General features: G+C 38.8%; 1 protein-coding gene across 1 annotated transcript in view; it reads left to right on the top strand.

Moving 5' to 3' along the window:
* Cep76 (centrosomal protein 76) overlaps positions 1 to 10,259 on the top strand; it is a 25,622-nt gene extending 15,363 nt beyond the window's left edge. Inside the window, exons 8-11 of the mRNA XM_005356397.3 lie at positions 2,673 to 2,839; positions 3,995 to 4,328; positions 8,535 to 8,752; positions 9,054 to 10,259. Coding sequence (XP_005356454.1) covers positions 2,673 to 2,839; positions 3,995 to 4,328; positions 8,535 to 8,752; positions 9,054 to 9,192 — 858 coding nt within the window. The 3' untranslated portion in view covers positions 9,193 to 10,259. The remainder of the gene's footprint in view (positions 1 to 2,672; positions 2,840 to 3,994; positions 4,329 to 8,534; positions 8,753 to 9,053) is intronic.
* Positions 10,260 to 11,803: the final 1,544 nt, after the last annotated feature.

Below are 11,803 nucleotides of genomic sequence, written 5' to 3'. Positions count from 1 at the left end.
TGAAAATATACTTTTAATGGTTTCAGTAATTTAACTTAGAGTATGGGATGATTCCTAATCTTCTAAACTCTAAAAATGTTACTAATATAGTGAGCAAGTAAGACTGCTTTTACCATTTACTGTCAGTGAAACCGGAACAGATAAGTTTCTTCCCCTGCTGCTGTTTTGTAGTCATTTTGTTGGTGGTCATGTACAGTCACCAAGGACAGTTCATACAGCAGAGGAAACATTTCAGTAAGAGGTTGACCTGTCAGTTGGAAAGGTTCGTTTTTTGTTTTTCTTGGTTTCCTTTTTATTTTGTAATGTTTTTAAGACAGGGTTTCTCTATGTAGTCCTAACTGTCCTGGAACTAGCTCTGTAGACCAGGCTAGCTTCGGACTTACGGAGATCCACCTGCCTCTGCCCCCTAGTACTGGGACTAAAGGCATGTATGTGCCTTACTGCCAAACCCCCAAAACAAGAACCCAGCTAATGAATGCTTTCTACCCACCTTATTTCTAAAGGCTTCCAAATGAAGGACTTAGATTTTCGGTATGTATCTGGTGAAAAAAAGAACTCAATTGCAACTCATAAAAATTTAAACTTTAACTAAAAGTGTCAAGTGAATTTTATGTACTAATGTTTACTCGGTTCATGTAGCTTCATAATAAAAGAACTAAAAAGATGCTTAGATGGATTTTTCCATCCCATAAACATGAAAGGTTTGCTCCTGGCTTTGTAATTATTTGAGGTAGATTTAATGAGACTATACTTATTAAATCAGTGTCAAATCTGTTAAAATTCACATAATGACGTAGAAGGAGAAGGTATCAGGTGCATACCAGATAGCTTAAGATACCTTTCTTAGGTTCCTGAGGGACCCAGCAGTCATAAAAATCAAGTAATTAACAAAAGTTTGACTAAGTTATACTTCTTAGAGTTGGTAAATTTCCTTCATGCTACCGTGGTCCTTTGATTAACCCAAACTAATTCTTGTTGTAAAATGTGTTTTATGAAAGTCACCAAATAGAATTAAAATCCAACTTACAAAGCCAGATGGTGATGGCTCATAAGAGGCTGAGCTGAGACAAGTGGATTGCTATGAGTTCGAAGCCAGCTTAGTCTACACAGTGAATTCAGGATAGCCAGGACTATGTAGAGAGACCCTGTCTTGAAAAGCAAAAAACAAAACAAACAAAAAAATCCAACTTACATATGAAAATTTGTTGTTGACCCTAAATCCAGTAATGACAGTTGTTCTAATCAACTAAATATACAACAGCTAAGATCCAAAATGGGATTAGCTACCCCACTATCTTTAGCCTTCAACCATAGTTGTTTATAAGTAGAATTACTTGCCACAACTTAAAACTCAAAGAACTTGACTGTACTTAAAAATAGGTAGTATTGGAGAAGATGGTGACAAACTTCTTTAGTCCCAGTGCTCAAGAGGCGGTTGCATGGGGGTGGATCTCTGTGAGTTCAAGGCCAACCTTGTCTACAGAGCTAGTCCTAGGATAGCCAAGGCTACACAAAGAAACTCTGCCTCAAAAATGCTCCCCCTGCCCCGAGAATAGGTTGCATCTTTAAAATAGTTGGAAAACACATTATTTATTCAGGACAATGTTTATTGGCAAGCTGTAGTTTCTAAAGCTTCTTCTTACATATTTAAACTCAGAAAATTTCTAGTGCAATAGGAATAATGTACGTTTAACATTTTTATTTAAATGAGTAGTTGTTTTGTAAAGCAAGTTAATCACCCTTTTAGTTTTATTTCTGTTACTGTGCTAAAATACCCTGACAGAAAGTAAGTTGGGGAGAAAGGTTACAGTCCGTCATAGCAGGGAAGTCAAGGCAACAAGAACTTAAAGCTTAATATCATAGCCACAGTCCAGAGCAGAAGGAAATGAATGCATGCATGGTTAGGATCAGCTAGTGTTGCACAGTTCAGACTTCAGACTAAAGCCTGTTGTGCAAAATTGTTGCTTCCGCTTTCCTGGTGCCGTTTTCTGGAGCTATTCCTGTGTCTTTGGGAGCGTATGCCAAAAGTAGAGCTGTCCTGTGCATGGCATCCAGATAGTGCCTGCCCTCAGTGGCCGGGGCCATGGGAATCAGCTCCAGCGAGCAAGGTAGAGCGGACACCAGGGCTCTTTATTTTGTTTTTTTTTTTTGAGACAGGGTTTCTCTGTGTAACCCTGGCTGTCTTGGAGCTCAGAGATTGTATTTTATTGTATTACCACCATGTGATTAAAGATGCAAATAATAATTTATTCTCAATTTATCATCTTTTATATTTATTCATTGTATATATTATTTTTTCATAATTTATAAGTAATATATAGATAAAATTTTGTCTTTTTTTATCCTAATAATAAACATTTTATCGTTACTTGTTCTTCTAAGCATTTTCCCAGCCTGAAATCATATACATGTACTGTTAGAGTTCATTTGCTTAATTTGAGCATTTTTTTGTTTATTTACCTTTCCTCCTGAAATATTTTTTAGCTTGCTTATTCATGCCATTTATCTTTTAAATGTTTCTTGTAATTTAGAATCTTTTCACATTATCATATTTTCTCCTTGCTTCAGATTAACATTGGACTAATAGTTAAACTTGAAACTTTTTATTGTTGTTTTTAGTTATTTAATGCAGCTGTGGATACATACTAATCTTACTTGACTTTACCTTCTAGGGTGATTGTGAAGACCACGCCAACCTGCTGTGCAGCCTTCTTCTTGGATATGGACTGGAGGCTTTTGTCTGTGTGGGGACCAAGGCTAAGGGGGCACCTCACGCATGGGTTATGACTTGTGGGACTGATGGGACCATCACGTTTTGGGAGAGTTTAACAGGGCACAGGTTAGTCAACTAAGTTTACAGCGATAGTCAAATGCACGTCCAGGACCAGTGAGTTGAGTCCAAACGGTCGTCCTCTGGCTCCACTTGGGTTGACAACGCATGTGCGTGTTCACACATCGACATCATACGTGATAACAGTGAAGCTCTTAAACACTAAAGGCTGGGGATCAAACCCGAGGCCTTACATTTATTTGTTTTGCTTAATGATTCAAAGTGTTGGGGGTCAGAAGACAATGTGCAGAACTGATTTCTTCTACCATGTGGGTCCTGAAGCTCAAACTCAGGACAAGAGGCTTGGCAGCAAGCATCTATCCACTGAGCCATCTTGAAATTATATAAGTCTTGTTTGTTTGGCTGGTACTCTAAATTTACAGACTTTTTTACTTAATGTAACTAAGTAAATGACCTTTAAGAAAATATTATGTACTTCTAAAATATTCTTTATTATCATATTAGGAAATATATATTGGATAGTCACACCTAGTAATGTATAGTTAAATTATTTCAATTATGATGTTCTCTAGGATAAACTTCCTTTTTTTTTTTTTCATCTGTTTGTTTGTTTATTTTGAGACAGGGTTTCTCTGTGTAGCCTTGGTTATTGTGGAACTCCCTCTGTAGACCAGACTGGCCTCGAACTCAGAGATCCATAATGTTGGTTTGCTAAAGGTGTTACCATGCAGATAAGTTGGAGTAACTGGGCTGGGGAGATAAGTCAGTGGAGTGCTTGCTATGCAGACAGGAGTTCAGACCTTCAGAACTCACGTAAAACCCGAGTGTGGACTGTGCTGTAATCTCCAGATGTTGGGTGGGGAGCCAGAAGGATCCTAGGCATGCAGAGACCATCTAGTCAGCCTAGAGCTGAGCTCTGGGTTCAAGGAAAGACCCCATCTTTAAAAACAAGGGAAAAAAGCAGACAGCTATAGAGACACCTGTGCAATATCAGCCTCTGGCCTCTTCATGTGCAAGTATGAGCAAGTGAGTAAACACTCCGAGTCATCAGATTGTGACGATGCAGAGAGCAAAAGCATAGGCCAAACTTGAGTCTTGGCAAGTAATTACAGCGTACTTTGTGTGTGTGTATGTGTGGCTTAGTATGATAATTGCCTTTGTAGTTTTAAAATTCTCATCGTATAAAATTATGATGTCTTTTAGGTACATCCACAAGCCTGCTAATCCTGATGGACCTCCACTTGCTGAACAGCCCAAACCATTGTACCCCTATCGAACAATTGGTTGTGTTTTCAATCATCAGATGTTCCTGGGGAACTGTCAACCCTCGGATGCAGTAGAGACCTGCATATTTGATTTGAATGATGAGTCCAAGTGGAAACCCATGAGTGAAGAAGCAATTAAGTCTGTGTGTGCTCCAGGGGCTACCACGTCTCTCCCTCCCTTCCCACCTCTGTGCGCATCCACAATTGACGCCTCAGTCACAAGCAATGAAATCGAAATGCAGCTGAGACTTCTGGTGTCAGAGCACAGAAAGGTGACCAACAAAATTAGTTGTAGCTTCATACTTTCGTTTTTACATTTTTTTTTCTAATTTTTTTTTGAGGGGGAGGGGTTCAAGACAGGGTTTCTCTGTGTAGCATTGTCTGTCTTTGAACTTGATCTGTAGACCAGGCCGGCCTCAAACTCACAGAGATCCACCTGCCTCTGCCTCCTGGATGCTGGGATTATCCACCTGCCTCTGCCTCCTGGATGCTGGGATTAAAGATGTGTGCCACCATGCCTGGCTAGAATTATTGTTTTATGTATATGAGTATTTTGCTTGTAGGCATGTATGTGTGGCACTTGCATGTCTGGTGCCCAGTCCAAAGTGACTTTCTAGATCCCATGGGACTGGATTTATGGGCAATTACAACCTGCCATGTGGTTACTGGGAATTGACTTGGTCTTCTGCAAGAGTAATAAGTCCTCTTAACCACTGACCCATCTATCCCAACTTTTTTTTCCTTAAGTGTGTTCAATACCAGTAGTCACTCATTATTCTAGTACTGTTTTTATGAAAATTATTGTGGTGGAAATTATAGGACATAGTTGTGAGACTTAAAAATTGCCAAATGGAAAGATAGGGTAGTAGCTACATTTCTTGCTGTTCCAGAGGACTCTGGTTCAGATCCTAGAACCCATGTCCAGGGGCTCACTGTCTATCACTCCATTTCTCTGGAATCCGACAAATCTACCAAACCTTCAAAGTTATTACTTCCTCCTAGATTGAAGAATTAGAGATTTGTTCACATTCTTCAGTCAGACTGTAGTTGAATGTCACTGTTTGGATTTCCTCTTTGTGAAATGGTTTCTTCAGTTAATACATTTTTAAAAAGTTTTGTTAATTTCCTTTTGTCTCCACCCCTAGGCTTTTTTCTTTTTAAGGTTTATATATTTTATGTGACAGTTTTTGTCTGCATGTATGTATGTACACCAGAGGTGTGCGCAGCGATCAAAAGAAGGCATTGGATTCCCATCAGAGTTAACAGGGGGCTGTAAACTGCCACATGAACTCTAGGAATTGAAACTCGGTCTTCCAGAAGAACCACAAATACTTATAACTATTGAGTGACCTCTCCAGCTCTGTTCTTGTTTACTGTCTTCCACGTGGGTTGACATAAAATTATATCCTCATTTCAGCTTTAATTTGTATTCATTTAATAATAGGATCATATGTCTTGTTTATTAGCCATGTAGATATCCTTTAAAAGGGCGTTAAAGACAAGATGGCACTGATTAAAAGGATAAAATTAGCATGTTTATGTTTTTTAAAATTAATTAATTTATTTATTTTGAGACAGAATGTCACTTTCTTGCTCTAACTGGCCTGGAACTCATCCTGTAGACCAAACTGTCCTTGAACCCAGAGAGCCCACCTCTTCCTCCTAGTGCACCACTACTAGTGAGATTAACATATTTTAAGAATTTACCTTAAGCTAGGCGTTGTAGTCCAATGGTAGAGTGTTTGTTAGCATGTACAAAGTCCCCAGGATTGCACGCGCACACATGTGCATACACACATACACTGCCCAAACTTGACACTTGGACATTTATTAAAAGAAACTGTTAGGAGACCAAAGCCTTAGAGTAGTAAGTTGTTTATGACTCACAGTCAACAAGGGACTGAAATCTAAAATTTCTAGAAAAGATGTATTTCTAGTGTACCTTCGGTGTTTTTAGAATCCTGTTCTTGGAGAAACTTTCCTTATTTTCCTAAAGCTGTCAGAGGCAAACTGGTTCATTATATTCCTGGACTCCCAATCACTGATAGCCTTGGCCTAGCATACTCCTGGCTCATCAGCTCATAAAGCATTCACTGTTTCCAGCATGGAGCTGATAGGGAGACTCCTTAATTACACAGCTCAGATGAAAGTCCCTCCTTGTTTTCTCCTTCTCTCACGTTGCCTGGTAATTGAACAGATGAGGACAATGTTTTATTGTACTATAAGCTTGTTTTCAACACATTCCTGTGGTTTCACCGTGGTGTTCTGGTATTGTGAATGAGAACTGACATAGCTAATCTGCACCTGTTAGTAATCAGGGAAATATAAGTTAAGGTCAGAATGAAGGTATCATTTCCCATTGACTTGTAGCTGAAATCCGTGTCATTAGCTAAAGTCAGTAGCACCTGTAACCCATTAGGGGACTGTGCAGGGAAAGGGTTAAGTTGATTCAGGCCTTTGGGACTCCTTTACAACAGCTAGAACCCTGAGTGGATGACAGGAGACTGTCATGGTCAGTAATCACAGAATGAAAATATTTAGAATTGTAAGACGTTTTTGATATTTGTACCTAAAGGTTTTTGCTTAGTTTGTATATCAGTAGTTCACTGTGTTTACAGATGAAATCATAATTGTCTTGAGCATTCATAGAAATGTGTGTTTTAAGTTTTCTGTCAGCTGGTAGGTAGCATATTGTCTTTACCTTTAAAAAAATTTTTTTTTAGATTTACTTCTTATTTTTTGTGTATGAGTATTTGCCTGCATGCCTAGTATCCACGACTTTCAGAAAGGGCTGTGATCCCTTGGAACTGGAGTTACAGATGATTGTGAGCCACCATGTGGGTGCTGGGAATGGATCTCTGTAAGAGCAACAAGTGCTCTTAACTGTTGAGCCAACTTTCCAGCCTTGTCTTTACCTTTTAATCTCTTATAGTGTAGAAGATAGTGCCTTTTAGGATCACTGTTCAGGAAATACTTGAGGGTCATTTATTCAATTGATTTATTGACTTTGTCCCCTGTTGTAGGTGAATTTATGCATTATTGTCTTACTAAACTTTTTGAGGGCTAAGGGGGACAGAATAGTTTTTTTATACCCTAGGCTGGCCTCAAACTTTCTCTGTAACTGATCCTCCTGCATCCACCTCCTGTGTATTGAGATTACAAGTGTGCACCTTCAAACCTAGTTTTATGTAGTTCTAGCAGTTGAACCCAGGGCTCCAAGCCTTACCAAGCAATTTAAATAAAATATAATTTCATATGTCTTCTATATTAGGATGACTGTGTGTATTCTGTCTAATTGGTATTTATTTTGTAGTTTTGAACTTTATACATGCTAGATAAATCATTGTATTGAATGATTTTTAGTTATTCCTAAGAAATAGAACATAATAATGTCCTCTTATTTTTATTAGTTCATTCCTAGAATAATTAATAGTAAACTGAGAAATTTTGATACCTTAAAAAAACTTCTCAATACAAAAAATTGAAATAACCCCATGTATCTTTTTGGATCACCACGACTTAGAATTTAATAGCAACACTAATTTCAGAAAGCCCACAAACATATGGAAATTAAACAGTGTTCACCTGAATCACCAATGGGTCAAGGAAGAAATAAAGGAAATAATTAAAGACTTCCTAAAATTCAACAAAAATGACCACACAAAACACCCAAATTTATGGAGCACAATGAAAGCAGTGCTATCCCAGAGAACCTTGACAACAAAGAGATCCCTAAGAGAGACATACATTGATCTAATCTACATAGGAAGTAGAAAAAGACAAGTAAAAGAAAAATCCTAAGTAAATTGGGAGCATGGGATCATGGGAGAGTGTAGAAGGGCAGGGAAGAAGAATGAAGGGGAATGGAGAAGAATATATAGCTTAATTAAAAACAATTTTTAAAATGTAAAATGCAAAAAAATTCTCTTCAGCTGGGCATGATGACACACACCTTTAATCCTAGCACTTGGGAGACTGAGGTGGGCAGATCTCTGGAGGCCAGCCTGGTCTACTTAGCGAATTCTGGGACAGCAAGGGCTAAGTAGAAGAAACCCTTTCTTTAAAAAGAAAACCTGAAAGCTTGGGAGGCAGAACCAGGCAAATCTCTGAGTTCCAGGCCAGTCAGGGCTACATGACGAGAATTTATCTAAAAACAAACACAAATATCTGCAATCCCAGCACTCAGGAGGCATGAGCAGGAGAATCATTGTAAGTTGGAGGACATCTTTGAAGGCTAGCTAATGCTACAAAGTTAGATTCTGACACACACACACACAGACTCATCTTGAGTTGGCACATGCCTGCAATCCTAGTGTTTGGGAGATGAATTTGAGGCCAACCTGGTCTACAAAGTGATTTCTAGAGCAGCCAGTGCTACACAGAGAAAAAGTTTGGGGAAAAACAAAGCAGTAGAAAGTACGTTTTTCTGTAATTGGATTTTAAGATGTTAATATTTTTCACTATTTTAATTGTTACAGGATCTTGGCCTCACTACTGTTTGGGAGGATCAGCTTTCCTATCTTTTATCACCAGCTTTGGCGTCATATGAATTTGAGCGAACGACAAGCATATCTGCAGGCAATGAAGAATTTCAAGATGCTATCAGGAGGGCTGTACCTGATGGCCACACATTTAAAGGGTTTCCAATACATTTTGTGTATAGAAACGCAAGGCGTGCATTTGCCACTTGTCTTCGGTAAGGGTTTTATGGATTCATAATGAAGAAATTTATGAATTCAGCCGGGTACATTCCTTTAATCACTTAAGCTCTCAGGAGACAAAGGCAGGTAGATCTCTGTGAGTTCTAGGCTAGCCTGGTCTACAAAGTGAGCTCCAGGACAGCCGGAGCTACACAGAGAAACCCTGCCTTGGAAAACAAAAACAAACAAAAGGAATCTAGAAAGGCAATTATTCTGATCATTGCTAGGAGTGTCAGCATACATACATGGGAGTGTCTACAGTGACTTTCTCTTTAAACACATTTTCTTTTTATATAGGTCTCCTTTTTGTGAAGAAATAATCTGTTGTCGTGGTGATCAGGTGCGACTGGCAGTTCGTGTTCGAGTGTTTACCTACCCTGAATCTGCATGTGCTGTTTGGATCATGTTTGCTTGTAAATATCGCTCAGTATTATAGGACTAACATTTCCTAAGAATTACTCCTGTGTTTTATTAGAATGGTATATGACTAGCTGTGTGAAGGCTTCTTAATTTAAATTCAGCCTCTGACTTTTGATGTCAATGTTTTGTATAGATCTGACTGGTAACGTTTTAAAATATCATGTATGTATTTAAAAATTAAGTATAAAATATTTGTATTGAATTTAGTATAAATTAAGTGTATAATAATAAACAATACTTTCTTTTGAGGGACTCAGTTTGACTGTGAATATAAGATGTTTACATTAATAAGTAAAGAGATTTGTCTAGTGATTTAAGCCATAGTTAAATCAAAATGGTCATTATTTTTCATAAATGAAAGATTATTTTACACAAACTAGGAGAAGTTAACTTCGTAATAGCTTATTTATTACATAGATGAAAATATATTTTGCTGAATTAGTATTTTTGTGGTTTACTCATGACATTAGGGATATATTTGAGGCTTTCCAGAAATTTTTGTGAAGACTTTGATGTAAGAATAGGAAAAAGAGCCAAGTATGGTGGCACAGGCTTTTAATCCCATGAGAGGCCAGCCTGGTCTACATAGCAAGTTCCAGGCCAGTCAGGGCTATACAGTGAAAACCTATCTCAAAAAAAAAAAAAATGTAGTATCAAAAGCATAAATATTAATAACAAGTCTCACATGAGTATGTGGGAGTGTAAATAATTTACTGATATTATTAAAATGAATTGAGCACTTTAGAAAATACTTATTACACTTCCTAGCTACAAAGTGATTTGACTTTCTCTAAGGAGCTAATGATGAATTTGTCAAGTTTGACTGTCCATTCTTCTGTGCAGAAGGGTGTTTTGTTTTTGTGATACTAGAAACCCAGGGCTTCCTGCATGCCAGGCCAACACTACCACTGAGCTATACCCACAGTATCTCTCACTATGTAGCCTTTGCTGGCCTGGAACTCACAGAGATTTGCCTGCCTCTGTGTGCAGTTTCTTAGTTTAGTTTCTTTACCCATTGGTTGTCTTAAGATGTAAGTGTATGCTAGTTCACTATCCAAATTATTTATTCTTTTCATTACCTACTGTTGCAAATAAAATAACTTTATTTATTTACTTGTTTTTGGATATTTGACTTTTTTTTACATTGACTTTGTGTGTTTGTGTGTGTGTGTGTATGTATGTGTGATATGGTGTCAGAGTAGGTGAAATCAGGAGAACTTTCAGGAGTAGGTGCTGTCTTCCATGCTGGAGAGTGGACTCAGGTCATCAGACTTGGCAGCAAGTAAGTGCCTCTACCTGCTGAGCCACCTCACTGGTCTAAAACTTGTTGAAATTACTTGAAATTAAAATCTAAAGATATTGTGCCAGGCAGTGATGGAGCACCTTTAATGCCAGCACTTGGGAGGCAGAGGCAGGCAAATCTCTGTGAATTCAGGGCCAGCTGGGACTATAAAGCCAGTTCCAGGACAGCCAGAGCTGTACAGAGAAACTGTCTTGAAAACTAAAATAAGGCTGGGCGGTGGTGGTGTGCACCTTTAATCCCAGTACTCAGGAGGAAGAGGCAGGCGGATCTCTGTGAGTTCTAGACCAGCCTGGTGTACAGAGAAAGTTCTGGGACAGGCTCCTCTGTTTGGGGAGGGGAGAAAGGACTTCTTTTTGTCTTTCCCATCCAGGAACTACCTCTTGTAGACCAGGTTGGCCTCGAACTCACAGAGATCTACCTGCCCCTGCCTCCCAAGTGCTGGGATTAAAGGCATGCGCCACCACTGCCTGGCAAGACATCTTAAAACTTAAAAAATGACTTTAGCTTATTTTTAGAAGTCTAAAAATATTCTTCCCTCACTTTTACCTCTTGTAAAACTGCATGACTTTAAAGAATTAATCTGTTACCAGAATTACACATTAAGCCATCAACAGAAAATTGCTCGTAATGTATTAAGATCAAAGCTGTTTTATCATTAGGTTGGGCCTCTTGCCTTCCTATATATTAATACATTTATTTCAGCATGTTTTGCTATAAATTCTATAATTTTTTTTTTTTTACTTAATAAAAGTCTGTTTAAGAGCAATGACTGCTCTTCCAGAGAACCTGAGTTAAATTCCCCACACCCACATTGTAATGATCTGTTCTGTCTCTTTAAGAGACAAGCCATGGGGGGCTGGAGAAATGGCTCAGTGGTTAAGAGCACTGACTGTTCTTTCAAAGGTCCCGAGTTCAATTCCCAGCAACCACATGGTGGCTCACAACCATCCGTAAGGAGATCTGGTGCCCTCTTCTGGCCTGTAGGCACACATGCAAACAGAATACTGACAATAGTGTATACATAATAAATAAATAAATCTTTAAGAAAAAAAAGAGACAAGCCATGCCCACTCCCTCCCCTGTCCACTGAGGCAGGCTGATCTTCAGCTTCCAGCCTGAGCTCTCTTTTCCATCTCCTCTCCCCTCTTCTCCCTGTTCTCTCTCTCTCTCTCTCTCTCTCTCTCTCTCTCTCTCTCTCTCTCTCTCCCTTCCCCATTCATAACCAAATAAATCCAACCTCACTTTGCATCGTGTGCCAATCATGTCTCTGTCTCTTGCTGCTGCCTCATGTCTCCCGGACCAGCTGCCGGCCACCACATGGCCC

The sequence above is a fragment of the Microtus ochrogaster genome, chromosome 18 (genome assembly GCF_000317375.1).
Source record: "Microtus ochrogaster isolate Prairie Vole_2 chromosome 18, MicOch1.0, whole genome shotgun sequence".
In the NCBI taxonomy this organism is placed as follows: Eukaryota; Metazoa; Chordata; class Mammalia; order Rodentia; family Cricetidae; genus Microtus; species Microtus ochrogaster.
This window is presented reverse-complemented; position numbering and strand designations above follow the sequence as displayed.